This window comes from Rousettus aegyptiacus, unplaced genomic scaffold (assembly GCF_014176215.1).
Source record: "Rousettus aegyptiacus isolate mRouAeg1 unplaced genomic scaffold, mRouAeg1.p scaffold_m13_p_8, whole genome shotgun sequence".
NCBI classification, from domain to species: Eukaryota; Metazoa; Chordata; class Mammalia; order Chiroptera; family Pteropodidae; genus Rousettus; species Rousettus aegyptiacus.
The window spans coordinates 67,189,388-67,210,182 of NW_023416311.1; the positions used below are offsets into that span (position 1 = coordinate 67,189,388).

General features: G+C 34.0%; 1 protein-coding gene across 2 annotated transcripts in view; it reads right to left on the bottom strand.

Moving 5' to 3' along the window:
* SCAMP1 (secretory carrier membrane protein 1) overlaps positions 1–20,795 on the bottom strand; it is an 89,378-nt gene that overhangs the window by 45,453 nt on the left and 23,130 nt on the right. For both annotated transcript variants that reach the window (XM_016118845.2, XM_016118846.2), the window contains 3 exons: positions 6,282–6,380; positions 5,242–5,350; positions 2,969–3,097 (listed from right to left, as the gene is read on the bottom strand). In XM_016118845.2, the coding sequence (XP_015974331.1) occupies positions 2,969–3,097; positions 5,242–5,350; positions 6,282–6,380 (337 nt within the window). The remainder of the gene's footprint in view (positions 1–2,968; positions 3,098–5,241; positions 5,351–6,281; positions 6,381–20,795) is intronic.

Below are 20,795 nucleotides of genomic sequence, written 5' to 3' on the forward strand. Positions count from 1 at the left end.
CATGAAAACTAGCTTACTAATGAATTAACTCAAAATCTATTACCTCGAAATAAAAGTAGTTCTGGTACAGACTTGAAAACAGAATTCAAAAGACTGTAAGACAGAAAAGTATTACTCTGTAATATTAAATGGCATCTAACTATCTAAACAAAATTTAAATGTTCAGAACATTCTAACTCAAATTTCAGCCTTAAGAGAAATAATTTTAAAAGCTTAATCTACTAACTTGTTTAAGGAAAGAAAGAGAATATGTGTGTATATTAAAGTTCACAATAATTCTTCTAGGTATAAAAATATCAATTTAATTTCATGTAATCTATTAAAAGTTTTTTTTAATGTTTTCACAGTAACCAACAGTCATTTATTTGAACCCTAACTAAGAGTGAAATGTTTAGGCCTACTTACTAATTGGTCCACTGATACTGAGAACGAAAAACACAGAAAATCAAGGTAATATAAAATGCATGATTCTATATTGCTAACTTCAATCCAATTCCAATGTATTTGCTGGATTCCAACTACAGGCATGACACTAATGAAATATTTAAGCCATTTTGTTTACCTGATTTGAAAGTTGAATGACTCCTCTTCATATAAAATTTTCAATTTGCATTATGAAGCACTCAAATCTGGTGTTAGTACACCTAAATTTGCAACTCTCACTACAATATTCTTCTTCATAAGCTCTCCATTACTATACAGATACCTAACAAATAGTTTTATAATAAATTATCTTCTTCACTAAATGGTCTTTAAAGTAGCTAGCTTGCTTTCATTTTTTGTTTGTTTAAATTCAAAGAGGTTGAGATTTACTTCACAGTGCTATTTCTAATTGCTTCAGTTCCTTTATCGAGTAAATTATGTTTCAAGTCAGGTATCTTTGAAAGTTCATCTTCGTCATATTCGAGTTTAAAGTGTAAACTACTTCCTCATTTTGGTACTCTGTGATAGTGTAACATGGAAGTCTAGACTCTGGGCTCTGGAGTCAAGCTATCTAACTGCAACCTTACTTGCTATGTAATCTTGGACAAATTACTCAAATTCTCTCAGCTTTTATTTCTCTATAAAACTAGATAATATAGTACCTACTTCACATTGTGGTTACAATCTAATAATACAATGTATATGAAGTGATGAGCACTGTGCCTTGCACAAAGTAAATTCGTAATAAATGTTCTCTATCATAATTATCATTACAGTGTGAAAGCATTAGTCAACTTTCTGAAAATACTCTATTTAAATCATTTATATTCTATGAAATTTAGAGACATTACTGGTACTAGATCTTCCCATTAGTATTTCTAACTCTCATAAAAGCTAGCTTATTAATAAATTTACTCAAAATCTATTGCCTCAAAATAAAGTAGTTCTGTAAAAACAGAATTCAAAAGATGATGAGAGAGAAAATTATTACTCTGCCTAAAGATTTAAATGTTCAGAACATTTTAACTCAAATTTCAACATTAACTCAAATTTCAATAGCAAAGAAATAATTTTTGAAGAAGCATTTGTTCCAGGAAATGCTTCTTAAATCAAAACCGTAACTAACTAGAATCTCGAGCCCTCTTTGAATACACTTAACAGATTCTGCCAACTGAACGGAATTAAGAAAAACTATAGCCAACTATGTTATTTCCAAAAACCTCAGAAAGCTTTACATTTTTACGACAAAACACACCTATTTTAAAACAATCAGCATTGGTAAAGCTGTTAATCACTCAGTTAAAATTAATCATCTTCCCAATTCAATCTCTATTTACTAAATTCCTTATTGAATTTTCTTCCAAGCCCTATTTCCCCCATCAAAAATATGTTTTTCACTATGTCAAAGAAATTAAACCTAAAATGCTAAGCCAATTTCTGCTCATTAAAAATTATTACATATATATACATATATTAAATAAAATGAGTTGATTAGCAAGTACACACATGGAATCGAACCCTTTAATAAAAAAAAAAAACATACTACTGACATTGGGTATTCAGCAAAAGGTATGAAATCAACAATAAAATCTCAAGAAGAAACTAAAAGTTAAAATGTATTATCTATAAGGAATCACTTCTCACATTCCAGAGCGACTTCACATGTGTAAAGAATGCTCCTAAAATATTTTGAAGAAAATTATCTTATATATTTAGGGGAGGGAAAAAAGGCTCCCTAATCACAGTAAAAATGCACACAATTTCCTCATCAACAATGCACCCTACAAACTATTCATTAACTCAGAGGTTGTGCAGGTGAGAAATTGTGATGGCTACCTCTCCTACTGACATAGTGATATTAAAAAGGGCTGAGATTACTATTTGGAATAAAAATGAAATAGAGAATAAATGGGAATTCTGTGTAAATACAGAAAACTGTTAACAGCTTGACATTTTTAGTATTCCATGAGTTGTAATTATACTGAAAGCAATGTGAGCATCACAGCCTAAAATGTATGACCTAATGTCCCATTCAATAAAACATCTTATATTATTACTTTCAATAATAAAACTATTCATACCCACTTAAAAATGAAGTGTAAATTCAAAGCTGCAAAAATTTTAGTTTATATTATTACGAGTTTGTTATTTTTTAAAAAAACTCATAATGCTTTAATAAAAATTTTAATGACCTTGATTTGCATAAAATGGTATACATAATTTTTTCAGAGCAACTATTGCCTAGACAAGATTTTTCAAGGAAAAAGAATTGTTGTAAAATTCTACTTCTGTGACAGAGAAGTCCTTTCCTCTAAAGAATGCCAGTTCTCAATATACTGGTTTTCTTCAGCTAAGAACTTAGAATGTCATATATAATAAAATTTTAAAGTACCAAAATAGGATACGTTTCACTCTGAAAATTAAAAGATCCATAGGAAAAGACCAGTTAACAATACTATCCTTAACATGAGTTCCAATGCAAGGTGGATTTTAAAAATAAAATATAAATTTTGTTGAACAAATATATAATTTATTCTATACTCACACATCCACAAGTAGTACATAATCTTTACTGTCTTTTGGAATTCTACAGGAATGTCTACAGAAAAATCCTGATAGAAACAAGGTCCCACAGGAAAACTGCCAGGAAGAGGTGGCCAATTATTTTTTCTGCCTGCAAATTAAAAAGAAAAAAAAAAGGTTAATTATATTAAGACAAATATGTGGGTTTTTTTTTTTGGTTTCATAATAAATAAAAACATCTATTCTTTTAATAGGTGTCTTACAAATATAACACTATATCTCTACATTTCTTGAGAACTTTTAAAGCCAAGCTTTATGCCTTTCAAAATTTTTCCCAGAATCACTTTAGAAAACATTAGATGGTAAAATAATTTTCAAGTGGCATATTATGCAACTTTAGCAGAAGCCAATTGTAATTACATACAATTAAAACAAGGAAAAAAAAAAGAACACAAGAACATACCCTGTGACTCTGCCCTAAAAACAAATTTATTTCAAAGTCCCAAGAGTCTGGCTCTCACATGAAGACCATGCACTTTTTAAATCTCTATGATTTCTTCCTCAACAACTTAAATCTGATTCCTAACCCATTTGGCAAGGGAAGACCCAGCTTCTGAATCTTTCGAGGTTTCTACTGTTAACTCCATGAAGTAAATACAATTAACCAACACCAAAGTGTTGAGATTTGGCAATCTTAAAGTCTCAAAAAAAAAAATAATACCCAAAAGACACATGTAAGAAAACTATAAAAAACTATAAGAAAACAAGAACGAATCATGAAAAGAAACTAAGGAATTAAACCACCTTCAAAAACCTAGAGGAAAAACAAATTTAAACTATGAGAGAAAAAAAAAATATGTCTAAAGAAATAAGATTGAAAATAGGGCTTAGGAAGAGACAAGGGTTATGGGGTGGAGGTAGGGTTGGTGTAAATAAAAAACTAAAATTAATCAAACATTAAAAATTGAGGGTAAAAATAGCAGCTAAAGGCCATTTTCTCATTTTAGATATTACAATCTCACAACTTTTAAAAGTCAGATTTTACAAACATTTTATACACCAGGAAATTTTTCATAGTGGAAAAAAAGAAACATGACCTATTTCTGACTCTCCCCAACATATCTCTACTGTTTATCATTCTTTTCAAATTTTATGTAGTTCGTGCATTTTTCATACATCTCATACTTATTTGACAAGCAGCAGAGCACAACAGTAAAAAACAAGGCTCTGAAACAGAAATGGCTAGCCACTTATTGTCTAGAGGCCTTGGGCAACTTACTTAACCTCCTGAAGACTTTGTTTCTACATCTGAAAAGTGAAAATAACCATACCACCCTTCAAAGAATTGTACTGAGGATTCACTATATAACATACAGCAAATCTAATTCTTAATTTCCTACTCTTCATTACAACCTTCGTTCAAATATGTCTCATAGAAATAACCTGTATTAGTCAATACTAAGGAAATAGGACAGATAGAGGTATTTCGAAAAACTGATCTCAATTAAACCTTTGGTTTCTCCTTTTAGAGATGCTGTCTCTGATGTTGCACACAAGAAAATGGCCCAGGATAAATGTATCCTCAGGAGGCCCCCAGCTTACATATTCTAAGATCAGAAAGAAACAGATCATTTATTATTGTTGTCTTAGACCTGTCATCCATCAACATCCAGACATATTAATAATGACTTGTCTAGCTCTTATCCCTTTTTACCCAGAGACTCATAGCTTTCCTTAAAATACTCTCCTGACGTGGCCTCTGGTAGTCATAGCCTGAATAGATTTCATAGCAAATAACGAATTCACATTTCTTTCTTTGGCATCATTAATACCCTAGGCTTCCTAGAGTGACCATAGACATTTTTTAAAATATTTTTTGACAGATTCAATATACTTGTTAGAACAGAGGAAGATAACTTGAAACCGGGCTGAATAACCAGAAGAGTCAGTCAAATGCAGGGCACACTCCCATTTACTCATCAAGTCTCTTTAGACCCAAAGACTGCTGAAGTGCATAATCAAAGGCTCCTGGCCTTAGACTAAACCAAAATTATCATAGTCACATTCACTTTCTGTGTGATAAGGCTAACACTGTTTTAATGTATCAAAAGACTATGCAAATCGCAAAGATCAAGAGCTACACAGTATCAACTGGGAAATCTGCTGTCTCTAAACTCCTTGCTAGAATAGAAAAACAGGACAGGGTTTTATCCACAAATCGAATGACCTAAAGCTAGTGCAGGTATAACTTAAAGTATTTAAGTTATTTTCATTTCAAACTTCTTTGGATACTACCATGTTGACTGAGGTTTTGCATTTCTCGTTCTCGACGATCTAGTTCTGCTGCTTTTCTTTCTAGTTCTTCCTGGCGCTTGAGAAGTTCAGCTTGGGCCAAGGCATGTTCCTGAACAAAAAATAATAAGTGACTACGTTGTCATAAGTGTAAAGTATTGTAACATTGATACACTATATCCTGCTTCTCCCACTACTATGTTGGAAACCTATTTCAAATGTTCTTCCGAAATACAGGAATTCACTAAAAATTACAGTTTCAGAAAATATTATGGAGATAATTGCCTCCATTTTGGTTTTTTGGTTATGAAAACCCTCAGTGGGAATGTTGGGCACATTAGGACTCAAATTCTAAGAGTAGTCGGAGTCTTAAGGTAATTGAGAAAATAAAATTAAGGTGACCTCAGTGCCTAAATGAGTGAATAACAGAGACAAAGGGAAGAGTTGAGGAAAACAGGGGAAAAAAGAGGGGAGCTGAACTGGCTCTTATGAATTGGGTTAAATGGTACATAAGGTTCTCAATGCAAGAATATATAATATCTTGTATTTTATAAAATTATGAAGTGAAAGAAGGATGTGGTTAAGAAATTCTGGTTTATAACTGTCTATCTTTATGTGATATAGGCATCCCATTTATCTCCCTTTCTCATATTTTGTCCACCTTCTTTTCCTATCACTGTCCCTTGCTTACCCATTATAACTTCTTCCAGTGATATTATTCAATCATTGCTATTGTAATGGTATTATGCTTTAAAAAGTGAGACCAAAGGCAATAAAAATTTCTCTATACAAATTGTACACCAAGATAATATATGAATTCAGTAACTGCTAATAACAGAATAAAGTAAATGTTATAAGCTGCGAAAGAAGTATTAATACTATAGAGTTGACAAGGAAGCTAACCCAGACTCAAAAGTAAGTTAAAAATTAAATAAGAAATGTAACATTTAAAGAATTATTGTGATCCGAAATGATATTAGTATTGTAAATGATACTGACATAGTAACTTCCAATATTAATTTACACACCTAACATGAACTAACCTTTGCAATCTGTGTATAAGCTGGATGTTCCTCTGTTGGCTTCATTATTGCTGGTTGGGTACTGGGTACATTAGGCATTTTCACATTGCCTGGTGGAGGCTACAAAGATTAAGAAAAGGGCAAATTATACAACATAGAGATCCAACTTTAACTTCTTTCAAAAGGCATAAAACTAACACAAAGCAAAATGCCGAGAACTGCCTCTCTTCCTCCTCTACCTTCTCATAGTAGAATGTGTGGCAAAACCTTCTTAAGCTCTCTATCTCTGTTTTCTCAAGCTCATTAATTTCTCTATTCTTCAATCTGGGTGCTACCTCTAATGCTACACTTTGATAATAAAGTATTTCATAAGCAAGACTTAAAGGCAAAAATCTAAATAATAATTAGCAATACATAAAACAGTCAATTAGTGAATACATTTCATATGTAGGTTTCAATAAGAAGTAGATAAACATGTTATTGGGGGAAAATGCATTTTAAAAAATTTAACAGGCAACTTATAAAAGAAACACAAAAGGAAAATAAACACATAAAGTCAACCTCATTAATAAAAAAAAATGACATTTCACCTAATTATTTTCAAATGATTATTACCATAAAATCACCACCACATTTTGGAAAAGTTGTGGTAAAATGGGTATTCTCACACACTGATAGTGAGACCTAGTTCATATAATATAACCTAATTCATATAATAATCCTGGAATACAATTTGGCATTACATGTAAAAGTCACAGAAGTATTTATACCCTCTGACCTATAAATAATCTTTTAAAATATCCAAAGGAAATAATCCAAGAGATGCACAAATGTGTGTATGCTAAGAATGTTCACTAGTATTATTTATAAAAGCAAAAAGTTACAAATAACTCAATTGTCCAATAAGAAAATGTTTAAATTATGACACACCCATAGAACATAACATGCGGCTATTTAAAAGTTCTGAAAAATATTTAACAAAGTGGAGAATGCTCGTACCAATAAATGACAAAAGTAAGCTGTAAGACAAAACTGTATATATACAGTAATCCCAATTTTTTATTTAAAATATAATTAAAATATATCAAAATGTTAATACTGATTATTTCTTGATAGTGGGCTTAAAACGCTTTTTCTTGTATATTTTATCTCCACTATAATCTTTTGTTACCCAAAGAATTATAAATTCTGTTCCACCCATAATATTTCATATGAATAGGCAGAAACACTGAATGAAGCTAATCGGTCCTAACTATTCTCCAACTAAAAAAGCACAGTCCTAAAGTCTCAATCTCTTGGTTTAATATGTAGTGATGACAAAACAATGACCAAATAAAAGCCTGCCAAAGTTAGTTTGGCAGCATACTTCAGGAAAAGCATGGAAGAAATTACTCAAGTATTCGCCCAGCTGAAATCTTACTATAAATTCTTTACTGTTTTAAGTAACAAATGAAGTATTAACTACAATATATTAGTAGGTAAGGCTGAAGGCTGGGTTAGAACTAGTAATTTGATATATCTGAGGTCACAGTTGCCTGTGGTATAGCAATAATGGGATGTGTTGAAGTACAAATCTCTAAGAGCACTGATAGCTGTTATTCTGATAATTTCTTCAAATTTGTAGACATTCACTGGATCCCTGTTGGCTCTGTGGCCCAGTATTTTCTTCAACCACAACATACTTAATTTGCCACCTGAAGACAAGTACAGCTCTTGCCATGATTATTAAAGACCTATTCTGATGCTGGCCCCTAATTCTTTTCCAACTCTTCACTTCTGCACATATGAGTAAAAAGAAAATTAATACAACAATCCACTCAAGATTTCCATTTCAGGCAACACAGCAGACCACATATATGTAGAGAACCCCTTCCCCATACACAGCACCTAAAAATGTCAGATCAAATTTTATTTATATAATATTTTAAATACATAACTAAGATGACGAAATCCTGGGATGCCAGAATGTAGGAAAAACTGCAAATCCAAACAAAGAAGAACCCTAATGCCATGCCAATCACAAAATCACTACGGCTTAATAAACCAGAGAGAAAACTTGGGAAACAATGCAAGGTAAAATCAATCTGAGATCCCTCCACAAAGCCAGGTCTCCCTAAAAAGCAACATTCTTAGTAGATAAGGAAAAAACAGCTTCGCAGAAAGAAACAGGAATACTTGTTTGTCTTCCTCCTGACTCTGGATAAAGAAGCAAAAAAAAAAAAAAAAAAAAAAAAAAAAAAATCCCAGATATCTTTCCTGAAAATTCCTAATCAAAAACTTACCAAACTTGCATACTTTCATACTACCCATATATAGACAAAATAATCTAAGCTGAAATTTTCATTTCAATGGATCCCAAGTTGGTAGTGACCTCAGGTACCAGGCAAAAGTACAGGAACAAACTTAAAACCAGGCTTCAAAGAATTTTCACAGATAAAGCTCCAAGAAACTTTGTTTCATGATTTAAACAGAAGGAAACATGCCACTATAAGCACAAGCCCACAGACATACAAACCACAAAATAAGACTCACAATATTGTAATTATCAGATAAAAATATAACATGGATATTTCCAAAAAAAGTAATACAATATTTAATAAAGAAATAAAAGAGGGTAATACAAGTATGACTCAACAGCTAGAGACTATCAGAATTGACCAAACATCATCTTAAAGCAGAATTTCTAGAAATGAAAACTGTAATAATCGAAATTATAAATTTAATAGACAAGTCAAAGAGAAGACTACATAAAGAGGAAAAGATAATTATGAAAAATAGAAGTAGGTCTGAAGAAACTGCACAGAATATGGAAGAGAGACCAAAAAGAAAAAAGGAAAATGAGAGGTTGAGAGAGATGACAATAGAGTGAGAAGGTCTAAAGAACGAAGGGTCCCAGAGGGAGAGAACAGAGAGAATGAGGAAGACGATATTTAAACAGAACGTGAGGACACGAGTCCTCCGGCTTGAAACTCCAAAACCCACCAAATTAAAATAAAGTAACAGCTAGACATGTCACAGCGAAAGAGCAAACTCTAAGAAAAAGAGATCTTAAAAACAGCAAGGAAAAAAGGAAATGTCAGTAAGGCTAAGAGCTAACTTCTCAACAGCAACGGTGGAAGCCAAACTGATGAAAGTGACTGTCAACGTGGACCTCAAGTCCAACGAGGCTACCCTCTGAGAACCAAAGTGATAAAGAATGAAAAATATTGAAAAAGTTACTACCAACAGACCCCCACTAAGGGAATTTCTATTTTAAGAATAAGAAAAATTATAAAAGAAGGAAAATATGAGATGAAAGAATATCTTTCTGCCTCACTGTATACTCTGAGTATATCATCTTCATTTCATTTTTATCAACACTCTGTATATAAAAGAAAAGTCAACCTGTCTGTAGAAAAAAGAAGACACTCTAGGGCAACAGGATGTACCAAAGTAAGATACGCTCTTTTCCTTCTGACAACCTTGAAACTGTCTGCACTGGCAGACCCTGGGGAAAACTTTAAGCATTAAGAAAGGCAGAAAGTGCAGAGATGATGACAGAAAAACACTGAGACAAGCCAGGAGAAGAGCAGTAAAGCGACCTTGGGGGCAGAATAAAAAAGTCTAGCACGGCAAGGGTGTATATCCTGCTCCCATGGTGGATGAAATTTCACAAGTTAGAAATAGACTATATTTTAAAATATCTCTGTGAAAGTAAAGGAGTTATAATTCCTTTTTTAAAACTTTTTATTGAAGTATAATTGACATATTAGTTTCAGGTGTTCCATATAATGACTTCAATATTTGTATATATTGCAAAAGGATCACCACAGTAAGTCTACTTAACATTCATTACCCATACATAGATACAAAATTTTTCTTGTGACAAGAACTTTTAATATCTACTCTTAGCAACTTTTAAATATATGATATTAACTATAGGCACCATGCTATATATTATATCCCCTTATTTTATAATTGGATGTTTGTATCTTTTGACACCCCCCCCCCCATCTTCCACTCTCTGCCTCTGGCAACCACCAATCTTCATTTATCTATGAGCTGGATTGTTTTTTTGTTTGCTTAAGATTCCACATATAAGTGAGATAAAAAATTTGTCTTTCTGTCTGCCTTATTTCCCATAGCATAATGCCATTCATGTTCTCATAAATAGCAAGATTTCTTTCTTTTTCATGACTGAATAATATTCCACTGTGTGTATACTTTTTATGTGTGTGTGTGTATACATATGTATACACACACATTTATCCATTCATCCATTGATGGACATTTAGGTTGTTTCCAGTTCTTTTATATTATAACACAAATTACCTTACTATGTTTGCTTATTCTGTGTGGCTTTGGAGCACTCTACTAGAACTACTAAATAAAAATTATAGGAAGATACATATTTTGGCTCAGCAGAATTACGAACATCATAACAATCATGGTAATACAATGGTGGATGGACTGTTCTATAACATAGTGAGCTATGCACTGGAAATTCCAAAGACATTTCGTTTTTAAATGACTGAATATTTAAGATTCCTAAACGAACAGGACAAACAAGCAGAGACTCACGAACATGGGACAACAGACTAGTGGTTACCAAAGGGTAGAGGTCAGGAGGGAGGTAAATGGGGTAAAAGGGGTCAAATATATGGTGACAGAAAGAAATCTAACTATGGGAGGTGTGTGTCTTACTGTTGAATTGTATGTCTAAAATTTACTGAATTTCATTAACCAATGTCACCATAATAAAAATAAAATAAAATAAAGATTCCTTCAAGGCATGGGATGTCTGCAAGTTGTCTTTCTTATGTATAAACAAATATATGTTCTCCTTTCATATTCTAAATTCCTATTTAAGAAAATTTCTCCTTGTTTTTTCCTACCCCTTCTTTTACATCTGTGAACCAATAAAGATCTTAAGTATACTCAGAGTCTAAAAGCAATTTTCTTAACATGTTCTTAGATCTCCTGCCTCAGTAACTGCTAGTGTTTATTGAAAATGCGGACTCTGGGCCCCATTGTGGACACATTGATTCAAAAAATTTAGGGATTGAAGAGAAGGGACTTGCATTTTGAACAAGCTCTAATTTTTAGTGTGCTCCCCAGGGTGATTCTTAAACACCTTGAAATTTGAGAACTTCCCTCTACGGCAACCAAGTTCAGAGCTTCTATAAACCACTGTCCTCTCCTTTCACCTAATGGTGACACTGCCAAAAGAAACCTAAAACTTTCTGCAGCTTTAATCAACGAAGTCTCTGAGCAAACAAAAACTGACTGTGACTCTGCTTAACACAGATTCCTTTGTCACAAAGGGTGGTGAAAATTAAATACACTAATGTCAGAATCGGGACAAACAGAAATAATTTTATCAGAATGAATAACCATTTTTAAACAAGACTTTTATTAAAGATTAGAATAACTGGGAGAGGCAGTGCATAACAGGAAGAAAGAAGGGATATGCAAGGATGGGAGTTTCCAAGTAGAGAAAGGCACATAAAGGAAAAGAAGCAAAACCATACATATTTATTCATACATTCATCAAGCATTTATTGATCAACCACAATATACCACAAAGAGTTACAGACACTTGGGATACGTTAATGGACAAAACAGATAAACATCCCTACCTTCACGGAGCTTACATTCTAATAATGGAAGAAAATATATGTAACAAATACACTATAGAGTATCTTAGAAAGCTGTAATTTTTATGGAATAACAAGAACAGGGTAAAGGGGTCCTGAGAAAAAGTGGAGTGGGGATCGTTTTACAAAGGTGGTTAAGGAAGCCAATATTTAAACAAAGACATTACAGAAGTGAAGAAGTCAGCCTTGCAGATATCTGGGGTATCTTGCAGATAGAAGGGTCATCTCAGGCAGAGGGACTAGTCAGTGCAAAGTAAGAATGCCTGGCATATATGAGGAAGACCAGTGCTGGATAGAAATACATGAGGGAAAGAATGTAAGGAGATAAAGATCAGAGAGCTATTAGGGACCAGATTATACACTATTTTAAGGACTCTTGGTTTTACTCTGAAGAAAATTAAAAGCTAGTGAAGAGTTCTAGGCAGAACACTAAAATGCTTGACTTTTTTTTAAGAGATCACCCTGGCTGCCAAGTCAAAAAGGTAGTAGGAAGGAGAGTAGTTAGGAAATCACCACTGCAGTAATCCAGGCAAGGGATGACCACAGCTCAAGCCAGTGGTGGCTATGGACATAAGGGGTCAGTCTTGCATGTGTTTTTAAGACAGAGCCAACAGGATTTCTTGACAAAATTATGAGAGCTATAAGGAAATGGAAATAGTGAACCACCACCAAGGTTTGGGCCTAAGCAACCAGTAGGACAGAGAAAAGAAAAACTGAAAATGAGCAGGTTTATGAGTAGGGGACCCAAATGTTTTGAACATGTTGAGTTTGCAGTTTCTAAGACAGCTAGGTAGATATGTCTAGTAGGCAGGTGACTGTATCAGTTCAGGGTTCAGAGCAGAGGACTGTGCTAAAGATGTAAATTCAGGAGTCATCAGTATGTACATGGTATTTAAAGCTATAAAACTGGATGAAATCTCCATTTGGATGAGCATAGAGAAGGGAAGCAAAGCCTAGCTCCTGGTGCACTCCAACTCTGGGGGTAAAGGGATAGGAGAAACAGCAAAAGAAACTGAGAAGAAAAAATTCAAGTGCCCTGAAAGCCAAATGAACAATGTGTTCTAAAAATGAGACAGTGATCAAGTGTCAGTGCTGATGATCAAGTATGGCTAAGACTGAAAATTTATCATTGGATATAGCAATGCAGAAGTCATTGACTACCTTTACGAGTGAAGTATCTTTTAGGAGAAAGGACTAAGGGGAAAAAAAGTAGACAACTCTTCAGAGGAGGTCTGCAGCATCAGGAAGCAGAGAGTTTTTCCAGGATGGGTATTCCAGAAATGGACTAGAAGAGAAATGAGGTTAAGATAAAGTTTTGTTACAGTTACAGTAATCAAGACAGTGTGGTGCTAGCATGAGGATAGACATTAAGGCCAACACAATAGAATTTAGAGCCCCAAAATAAACTTTTACATTTTTCATTGATTTTCAACAAGAGTGTTAATATAATCCAATGGGAAAGAACAGTCTTTTTGACAAATGATGCTGGAACAAGTGGATATCCACAGGCAAAGGAATGAACGCCTATCTCAAATCATATACCAAAATTAACTCAAAATGGATCATAAACCTAAATGTAGGCACTAAACCTATACATTTCATAGATGAAAACATGTAAGTCTTTATAGCCTTAAGTTGGGCAATGATTTCTTAGACAGGACACTGAAAACAGAAAACCAAAGAAAAAATAGACAAGTTTTACATCAAAATTTGAAACTTAGTGCATCAAAGACCACCACCAAGAAGGGAACAGACATCCCAAGGAATGGGAGAAAATATTTGCAAATCGCATACTTGGTAAGAGTCCCATATGTAGAATATACAACAAACCATTACAATTCACTATTTTAAAAAACAACTCAATTTAAAAATGGTTACAGGATCTGAACATTTCTCCAAAGATGACACACAAATGACCAATAAGAACATGAAAAAACTATTCAACATCATTAGCCAGTAGGGAAATGCAAATCAAAAGCACAAGGAGCTTCACATTCTCTAGGACAGCTATAAGACAATAACAAATACTGACAAGGATGTGGAGAAACTGGAACCCTTACACACTGCTGATGAGAATGTAAAATGGTGCACCCCCTTTGAAAACAGTCTGGTAGCATCTCAAAATATTAAACTCAGTTACCATATATCCCTGAAATCCCAGTCCTGGATATATCCAAAAAAAAAAAAAAAAATGAAAACATACATCCACACACAAAAAATAATATGCAAATGTTCATAGCAACCAAAACCTGGAAACAACCTAAACGCCCATCAACTGATGAATGGATAAAATGTGGTATAAAAATCAATAAAAAGGAATGAGGTATTTATACATGCCACAACACAGATGAACTTTGAACATTATGCTAAGTGAAAGAAAGCAGACACAAAAGATCATGTATTGTATGATTCCATTTATATGAAATTTCCGGAATAAGCAAATCTATAGAGACAGAAAGTAAATAGCTGCCTGGGGCTGGAGAGGAAGGGGAAATGTGAAGAGACTGCTAAAGGGTGCAGAGTTTTATGTGGGAGTGGGAGGAACAAAAATATTCTAAAATTAGAATTTGGTAATGGTTATATAACTATGACTATGCTAATACCACTGAATTGTACACTTCGAATGAGTGTATGGTATATTAACTATATCTCAATAAAGCTGCTAAAATGCATGAATAAATTTTTGTAATCTTTTTCTAATATGGGAGAAAACGTGTTTTTATAATATGAATGATTCCGTAAAGTGAAAAAACTAATGATGTAGGAGGGGGCGATTTAGCAAAGTTCTTAGAGTGAGAGGGTACAGAATCTAGTGCACAAATAGAGGGAACGGCTTTAGACACGAGCACAGATAGTTCATCTATAAATGGTAGGCAAGAAAGCAGAGTATATGGTTACAGAATAAATGCTGGTATGTAGGCAGATGTGCTGATGGGAGTCTGTGGATGGTCTCTATTGATTGATTTCATTTTCTTAGTGATATACGCAAGGTCATCAGCTGAGAGTGAGGTTAGGCGAAGAAATTTTAAAGATGAGAGAGGAAGAGGAGAGTGGTCAACTAAATGACTAGACTACCCTGTACAATTCAGAGCTGGTCATGAACTGAAAGTGAGACCTTTCGGCGTGGTTTCTCCAGCCATATTTAGCTGCTAGGGTATGGGCAGAGAATAGACAGAGTTCTACTTAACCAGCACTTGGGTTTTAGCCAAGGAATTGTGTCAAAGTAAAGGGGAGAGGGCAAGGCAAGGGAGTTGATGGTACATTCAAGGGAGTGATTATAATGACCGAGTGTGGAATTTAAGCTGAAAGAAAATAAGACATGGATAAAGGGCAGTGGCATGGTAAGATTGACAAACTAGAGGTCCTGGTAGAGTTTAAAGATGTGTTGAAATTGAGGAACTAGAGAAATGACTAAAAAGATATGTGACATTAAGATTATGAAAGAGTTAAGTAAGCAACTATAATGTGTCTAGGATATGACCAGGGAAGTGACTGACTTGAGATAACAGGGAAGGCAAAAATCAATGGAAGAAATGAGGTCAAGGCACTAAGAGGCAGGTTACCGGGAATACCACCACTAAGATTTCAAAGTAGGTGCAGTGTTAGAAAGCAATGGTGAACCAAGAACCACAATTAGGGATATTTTTAAAGGAGAAATAAGTAGTAGTAATTCAGGAATCACAGCCACAAAGAGTGCTGGTACCTAAATATAATCTGATGACATGAGATTCAATTTTTGTTTTTTTTTTAAGACAGGATGGAGGAAGAATGTCTGGAAGCAACAACAAATAAGACACCTATCCTGCCTTTATACCCACTTGTCTGAGAACTGTGAGGAAAAAAAACAGTTTTTGAGATGGTTGTAAGGGAAAGTATCCTCGTAGAAAGGACAGTTTCTACAGAGCAAAAGACAAAATATTCGTTAAGAAAGGATAAGGATATAGGGGATTTTAATAAAAATGGACTGTGACTTCCAGAGAGCACAATGGAATGATTCAAAAATTAAGGAAATAGAAGAGTACAGAATAATGAATGTGCAGATCATAAGGATTAAAATCCAGGTAAGAAGTGCCCTGGGAGTCTGGGGCTTCTTACAGAGACTGAAATAATGAGATTACAGGACATAATGAGATTAATCCTGATAAATTTAAACAAGTGTTGAGGGTAGGAAGAGATAGGTGTTCTGGGGCTCCACTTTGACCCTTTTGAGTGTGAAGAGATATGAAATAACACATTCTGAATTGTAATATGCCATCTATTCCAGTGGGGTATACAGACTGTAAGGTGAACTTTAGTGATTCTCCCCATCCTGGTGTTCACACATCCTTATAGAATACCCTCTCGAGTGAATGCAGGCCCACGACATGTTTCTAACCAACGAAATATAGTATAAGGGATAGCATGCCATTCTCTTGATCGTGTTACATAATATAAGACTTCATCTGAGCAGACTAGAGAGACATTCTGCAGACTTGATGAAATAAGTGACAATGTTGGAGAAGGTCATGTGGCAAGGAACTATGTAGCCTTTAGGAACTGGATGGCATCTATGACCTTAGGGTAGTCTCCAGCTAAATGCCCACAAAAAGCCAGGGCCCTTGTTCATACAATCACAAGAACATTAATTCTGACAATAACCTGAATGAGCTTGGAAGCGGATTCTTTCCCAACCAAGCCTCTAGATGAAAATGCAGTCCAAATAACGCCTCGATCACAGCCTTGTGGAACCTTAAGATCTAGTTAAGCTGTGCCCAGACTTCTGAACTACAGAAAGTGAAATAATAAATGTGTTTTTCAAGATGCTGAATTTGTAGTAATTTGTTACTCAGCAATAGAAAATTAATATATCTTGCATGAGAAGTTCATCTTAACCCACTGAAGGACGTCAGGATAAGTTAGGGTAGTCAGGCATTATGACCACGCAAAGTCTCTTCTGATGCCTGACTGATAAAAGGCCTAGGGAAAGTGGTCTCAACAGGGTTGGGTATTAGTCAGTAGATGACTCTGGCTACAGCAAATGGCACATTAGAGGACAAAACTAAAAAGATAATCTAGGGGGATAGTTTATGGGGGCTCTATACTTTCTGCTCAGTTTTTCTGTAAACTTATACTATTCTAAAAAATAAAGTCTATTAATTAAAAAAAAATCTGAACACATAATATAAATATATATGCTTTACTGTTAAAATGTACAGCTGAAACTTATTGGATTATGTTAACCAATGTCACCATAAAAAAATAAACTAATTGAAAAAAAAAATAAAAAAGACAGTCTGAGGTCAAATCATGGAGGGTCTCACATGCCACGCTACTAAATAGGCAATGCATAATCAATGTACACATTTCTAAGGAGAGCTGACCTAATCTGACCTCTGCTTTAGGAAAATTCTAGGAGCAGTACAAAAAAGGTAAGTAAATAGGCCACTGTATTATTTCACAGGAGTACCTGGATTAGGACAAGTTAACAGGAAAGAAAAGGACAGGTAATATCTCCTGTAGGTATAAATGACAGGATGTGGCAACTGATTAGATGTAAAAAAAAAAAAAAAAAGGGAAGCTGTCTGAGCCAAAGAGGACTTGGGTATTTCTAGCCAATGACATTAGGCGGACAGAAGGCGTTGGTTACCATTAAATGAGAATAGAAATGAAGATTGATTCCAGAAAGGACAGATAATGAGCTCCAAGAAAGCCAAGACAATGAGACACAAAAGGGAAAGAAAAAAAAAAAAAAAGAAATTCACGGCAATAAAAAAGACACACAGCATTACAGTACAGAAAATGCTTTTATAGTATAAGAGATAGATAAACTATTAAATACATTTATATCTAGTCAGCTCCTGGGGCTAAAAGAAAAACTGATGTTAGAAATTATTTCACTCAACATTAGCCTCTCTGCTTCCACTGTTACACATTAAAAAAAAAAAAAAGGTCCAAAGAGGTAATTAGATGGTTTGCTTAAAGTTACCAACTAATTAGTGGCAGGGCCTACATTAGAATACAAGTCTATGACTCTCAGTCTACTTCATGTTCTGAATCATCTTAGAGGCAGTTCTTACATAAATCACTTATTTATGTCCCTCATGGCCAGAAATGACCACGTGGGCATACCAGTACTTCGAATTGTCTTCTCTTGGTTCTTCTTTCTGCCAAGAGGTACAGATCTTATTGTATATATGACAGAAATGGTTCTTCTGTATATATGATAGAAATTATATATGGCAACAACTAACAGAACAGAAAAGGAACCAGGGAGCCTATCCCTGAAGGAAAAAAAAGGACAGTAAACTAAGGCCCTGAGAAATGTCACTAAGGATTTATATCAGCAGTGCCACACTTCCTCCACACACACAGGTGTCCCTATCCCTATACTTCAATACCCAGCAGAAGAAATCCTACCCACAGCCATGAACGCCATCACCAGTGGCTGAAACTAGAGAAAATCAAATTGCAACAAGCATTTTCAACTATTACCTAATTTAAAAGTCTCCGTTAACACTTACCCAATTCTCAGAGATAAAATAATCCTAGTAATTTATGCATTCAATTTTAGAGAGTAAGTCTGGGAATCTGCCTACTATGTTCAACATAATTTCAGTGGGAAAATGCATTTTGAGCTTAAACAAAAAAAATATTTCATAACTCAAGACTACTTTCCATTTTTATAGTACATCTCAATTCAGACCAGCCACATCTCAAGTGTTTGAGCCTTCATTATACTCCCAACAGATCGACTTAATCTATAAGGTGTCCTGTGACAACTCCTTTCTCTGTAAGCATTAAAGAATTAAAATTATTCAAACATTTAATTGTTGCCTTTTTTAAATACCCTAAAGTAGCCGTTTGAATAAAACTAAATATAAAAAGAAACCTAGTTTAAAAAAAGAAAAAAGAACAAGACAAGAACTTTCTACATCTTAGCAAAGTTTTATACATTCATTTTGCAGAAGGATCTTCCTATTTAACCTCAAGTAGTTTACCACATCCTTATGCAACCATCCAGAAGGTTCATTTTCACAAATACTTTTCTAAGACAAATATGAATACCACCAATCAACTAAAATAATATTTGGACCAAGTTCTAACATACTACTTAAATCAATTATCCAAGTACATCTAATCTGTTTTAGACAATAGTCATGGTCACTACAAAAAGGACAAATTTCTCAAACCATACATATAAAGAACAATGTAGTTTTTAATTTTGTATTAGTTCAACTGTGTTATTCATCATGTAAAAAGTTCAGTGGAAAATGCATAAGTGCTCTCATAATTTATCCGGTTCTGATGCGTATCACTGTTCCGTAGTAAAGCAGCTTCTGTTTATTCTCTAGCTATCTACTTAACACTACTCTTTCGGAAAACTTCCCTTGATTATAGAATCTCAACATTAAGGACCATAATTTCTATTTTTACATTTTATTTTTCTTGGATATATCTTATTTATTTTCTTAAAATCTCAATTAGGTAAGAAATTTTTCATATACAAGGACTACATCTTCTAATACTTAGGCATCTATCTCTAAAGATAAGACTGGCAAAATGGAAAAAGGCAAAACCTTGACAAAAAACAGACGAGTTAGTGAATCAGTTTGCCACTTACAAGCTGGATGACCTTTGTCTCAGATTCTTTATCAGTAAAATGAGAATTAAAAATATCCATTTTGAATGTTGTTATAATACAAGTACATGGCATAGGCAACTTGCTAAAAAATACTGCTATCACTGATAAAAATAATCTAAAGCTGCTCCTGTCAAAGGTTAAACATGTTAGTTGATAGTAAAATCTTTTTAAAAATTACATGAAAACCTCTTCTATTCTTTACCAGCAAACTTTAAAGTCTTGTTCCCATTTCCAGTCCCCTCTACTCCCCAGATGAAACTGCCATTTTTACATGTCAAAATTAGTCTACTTATTGGTCATTTCACATGATCCAATCTGAAATTTACTTTTTCAATAAACACTTTAGTGATCCCAGCCTGGGCTGCAGTTGCTACACACAAGGAAAGGGTGCTAAATGAGGGCTTTGAAATAACAAAGTGAAATTTAAAAGTTCATTCTTATTTTTTTGAACCACAATAGTTCATTAGTCCTTTTTTTTCCACTTTTTAAAATTTACTGGAGTGACATTGGTTAATAAAATTATATAGGTTTCAAGTGTACAATTCTGTAACACATCATTTGTATATTGCATTGTGTATTTACTGCTGAAAATCAAATCTTCCATCACCATATATTTGACATTCTTCACCCTTACCTACCTCTCTCCCTTTTCCCTCGGGTGGTCACTAAACTATTGTCTGTATCTCAGTTCTTGCTTGTCTTGTTTGGTGCTTTCAGTTTTATATCCCACATATACATGAAATCACATGGTTCTCAACTTTTTCTCACTTATTTCATGTAGCATGATAATCTCAAGATTGATGTTTTCGCACATGGCAGTATTTCATCTTTTTCGCACATGGCAGTATTTCATCTTTTCTCACGCTGTATGCTTTTACTTTGTATAAAGCTCTTACGAAAAATAGTTAATTTAATACACCTTGAAGAAATTTCCAAGAAAAAACCTACGTAATCTTTCAAATATTTCCTAGACTATGAAAAACATAAAACAGGAAGAGGTGAACAAGTAAAGATTATTATACTGATATATACCATCCAAGCATATAGTTGAAGAACTTCAATATCTTTAAGACGATGACTAACATTTCAGAAGCAAATGATGTTTAAAATTAGGGACCTCGTGAGTATGATACGTAAGCTAAAGACTCAAACACAGGAGACAAAATTATTTGCCAGAGAAATTTTGGAAAGAATTCTCAATAGAACCTACCTCAATAGTTCTCAAAACTGGTTCACAGTAAAACCATCACAAGAGCTAAAACAAAAACAAACAAAAAA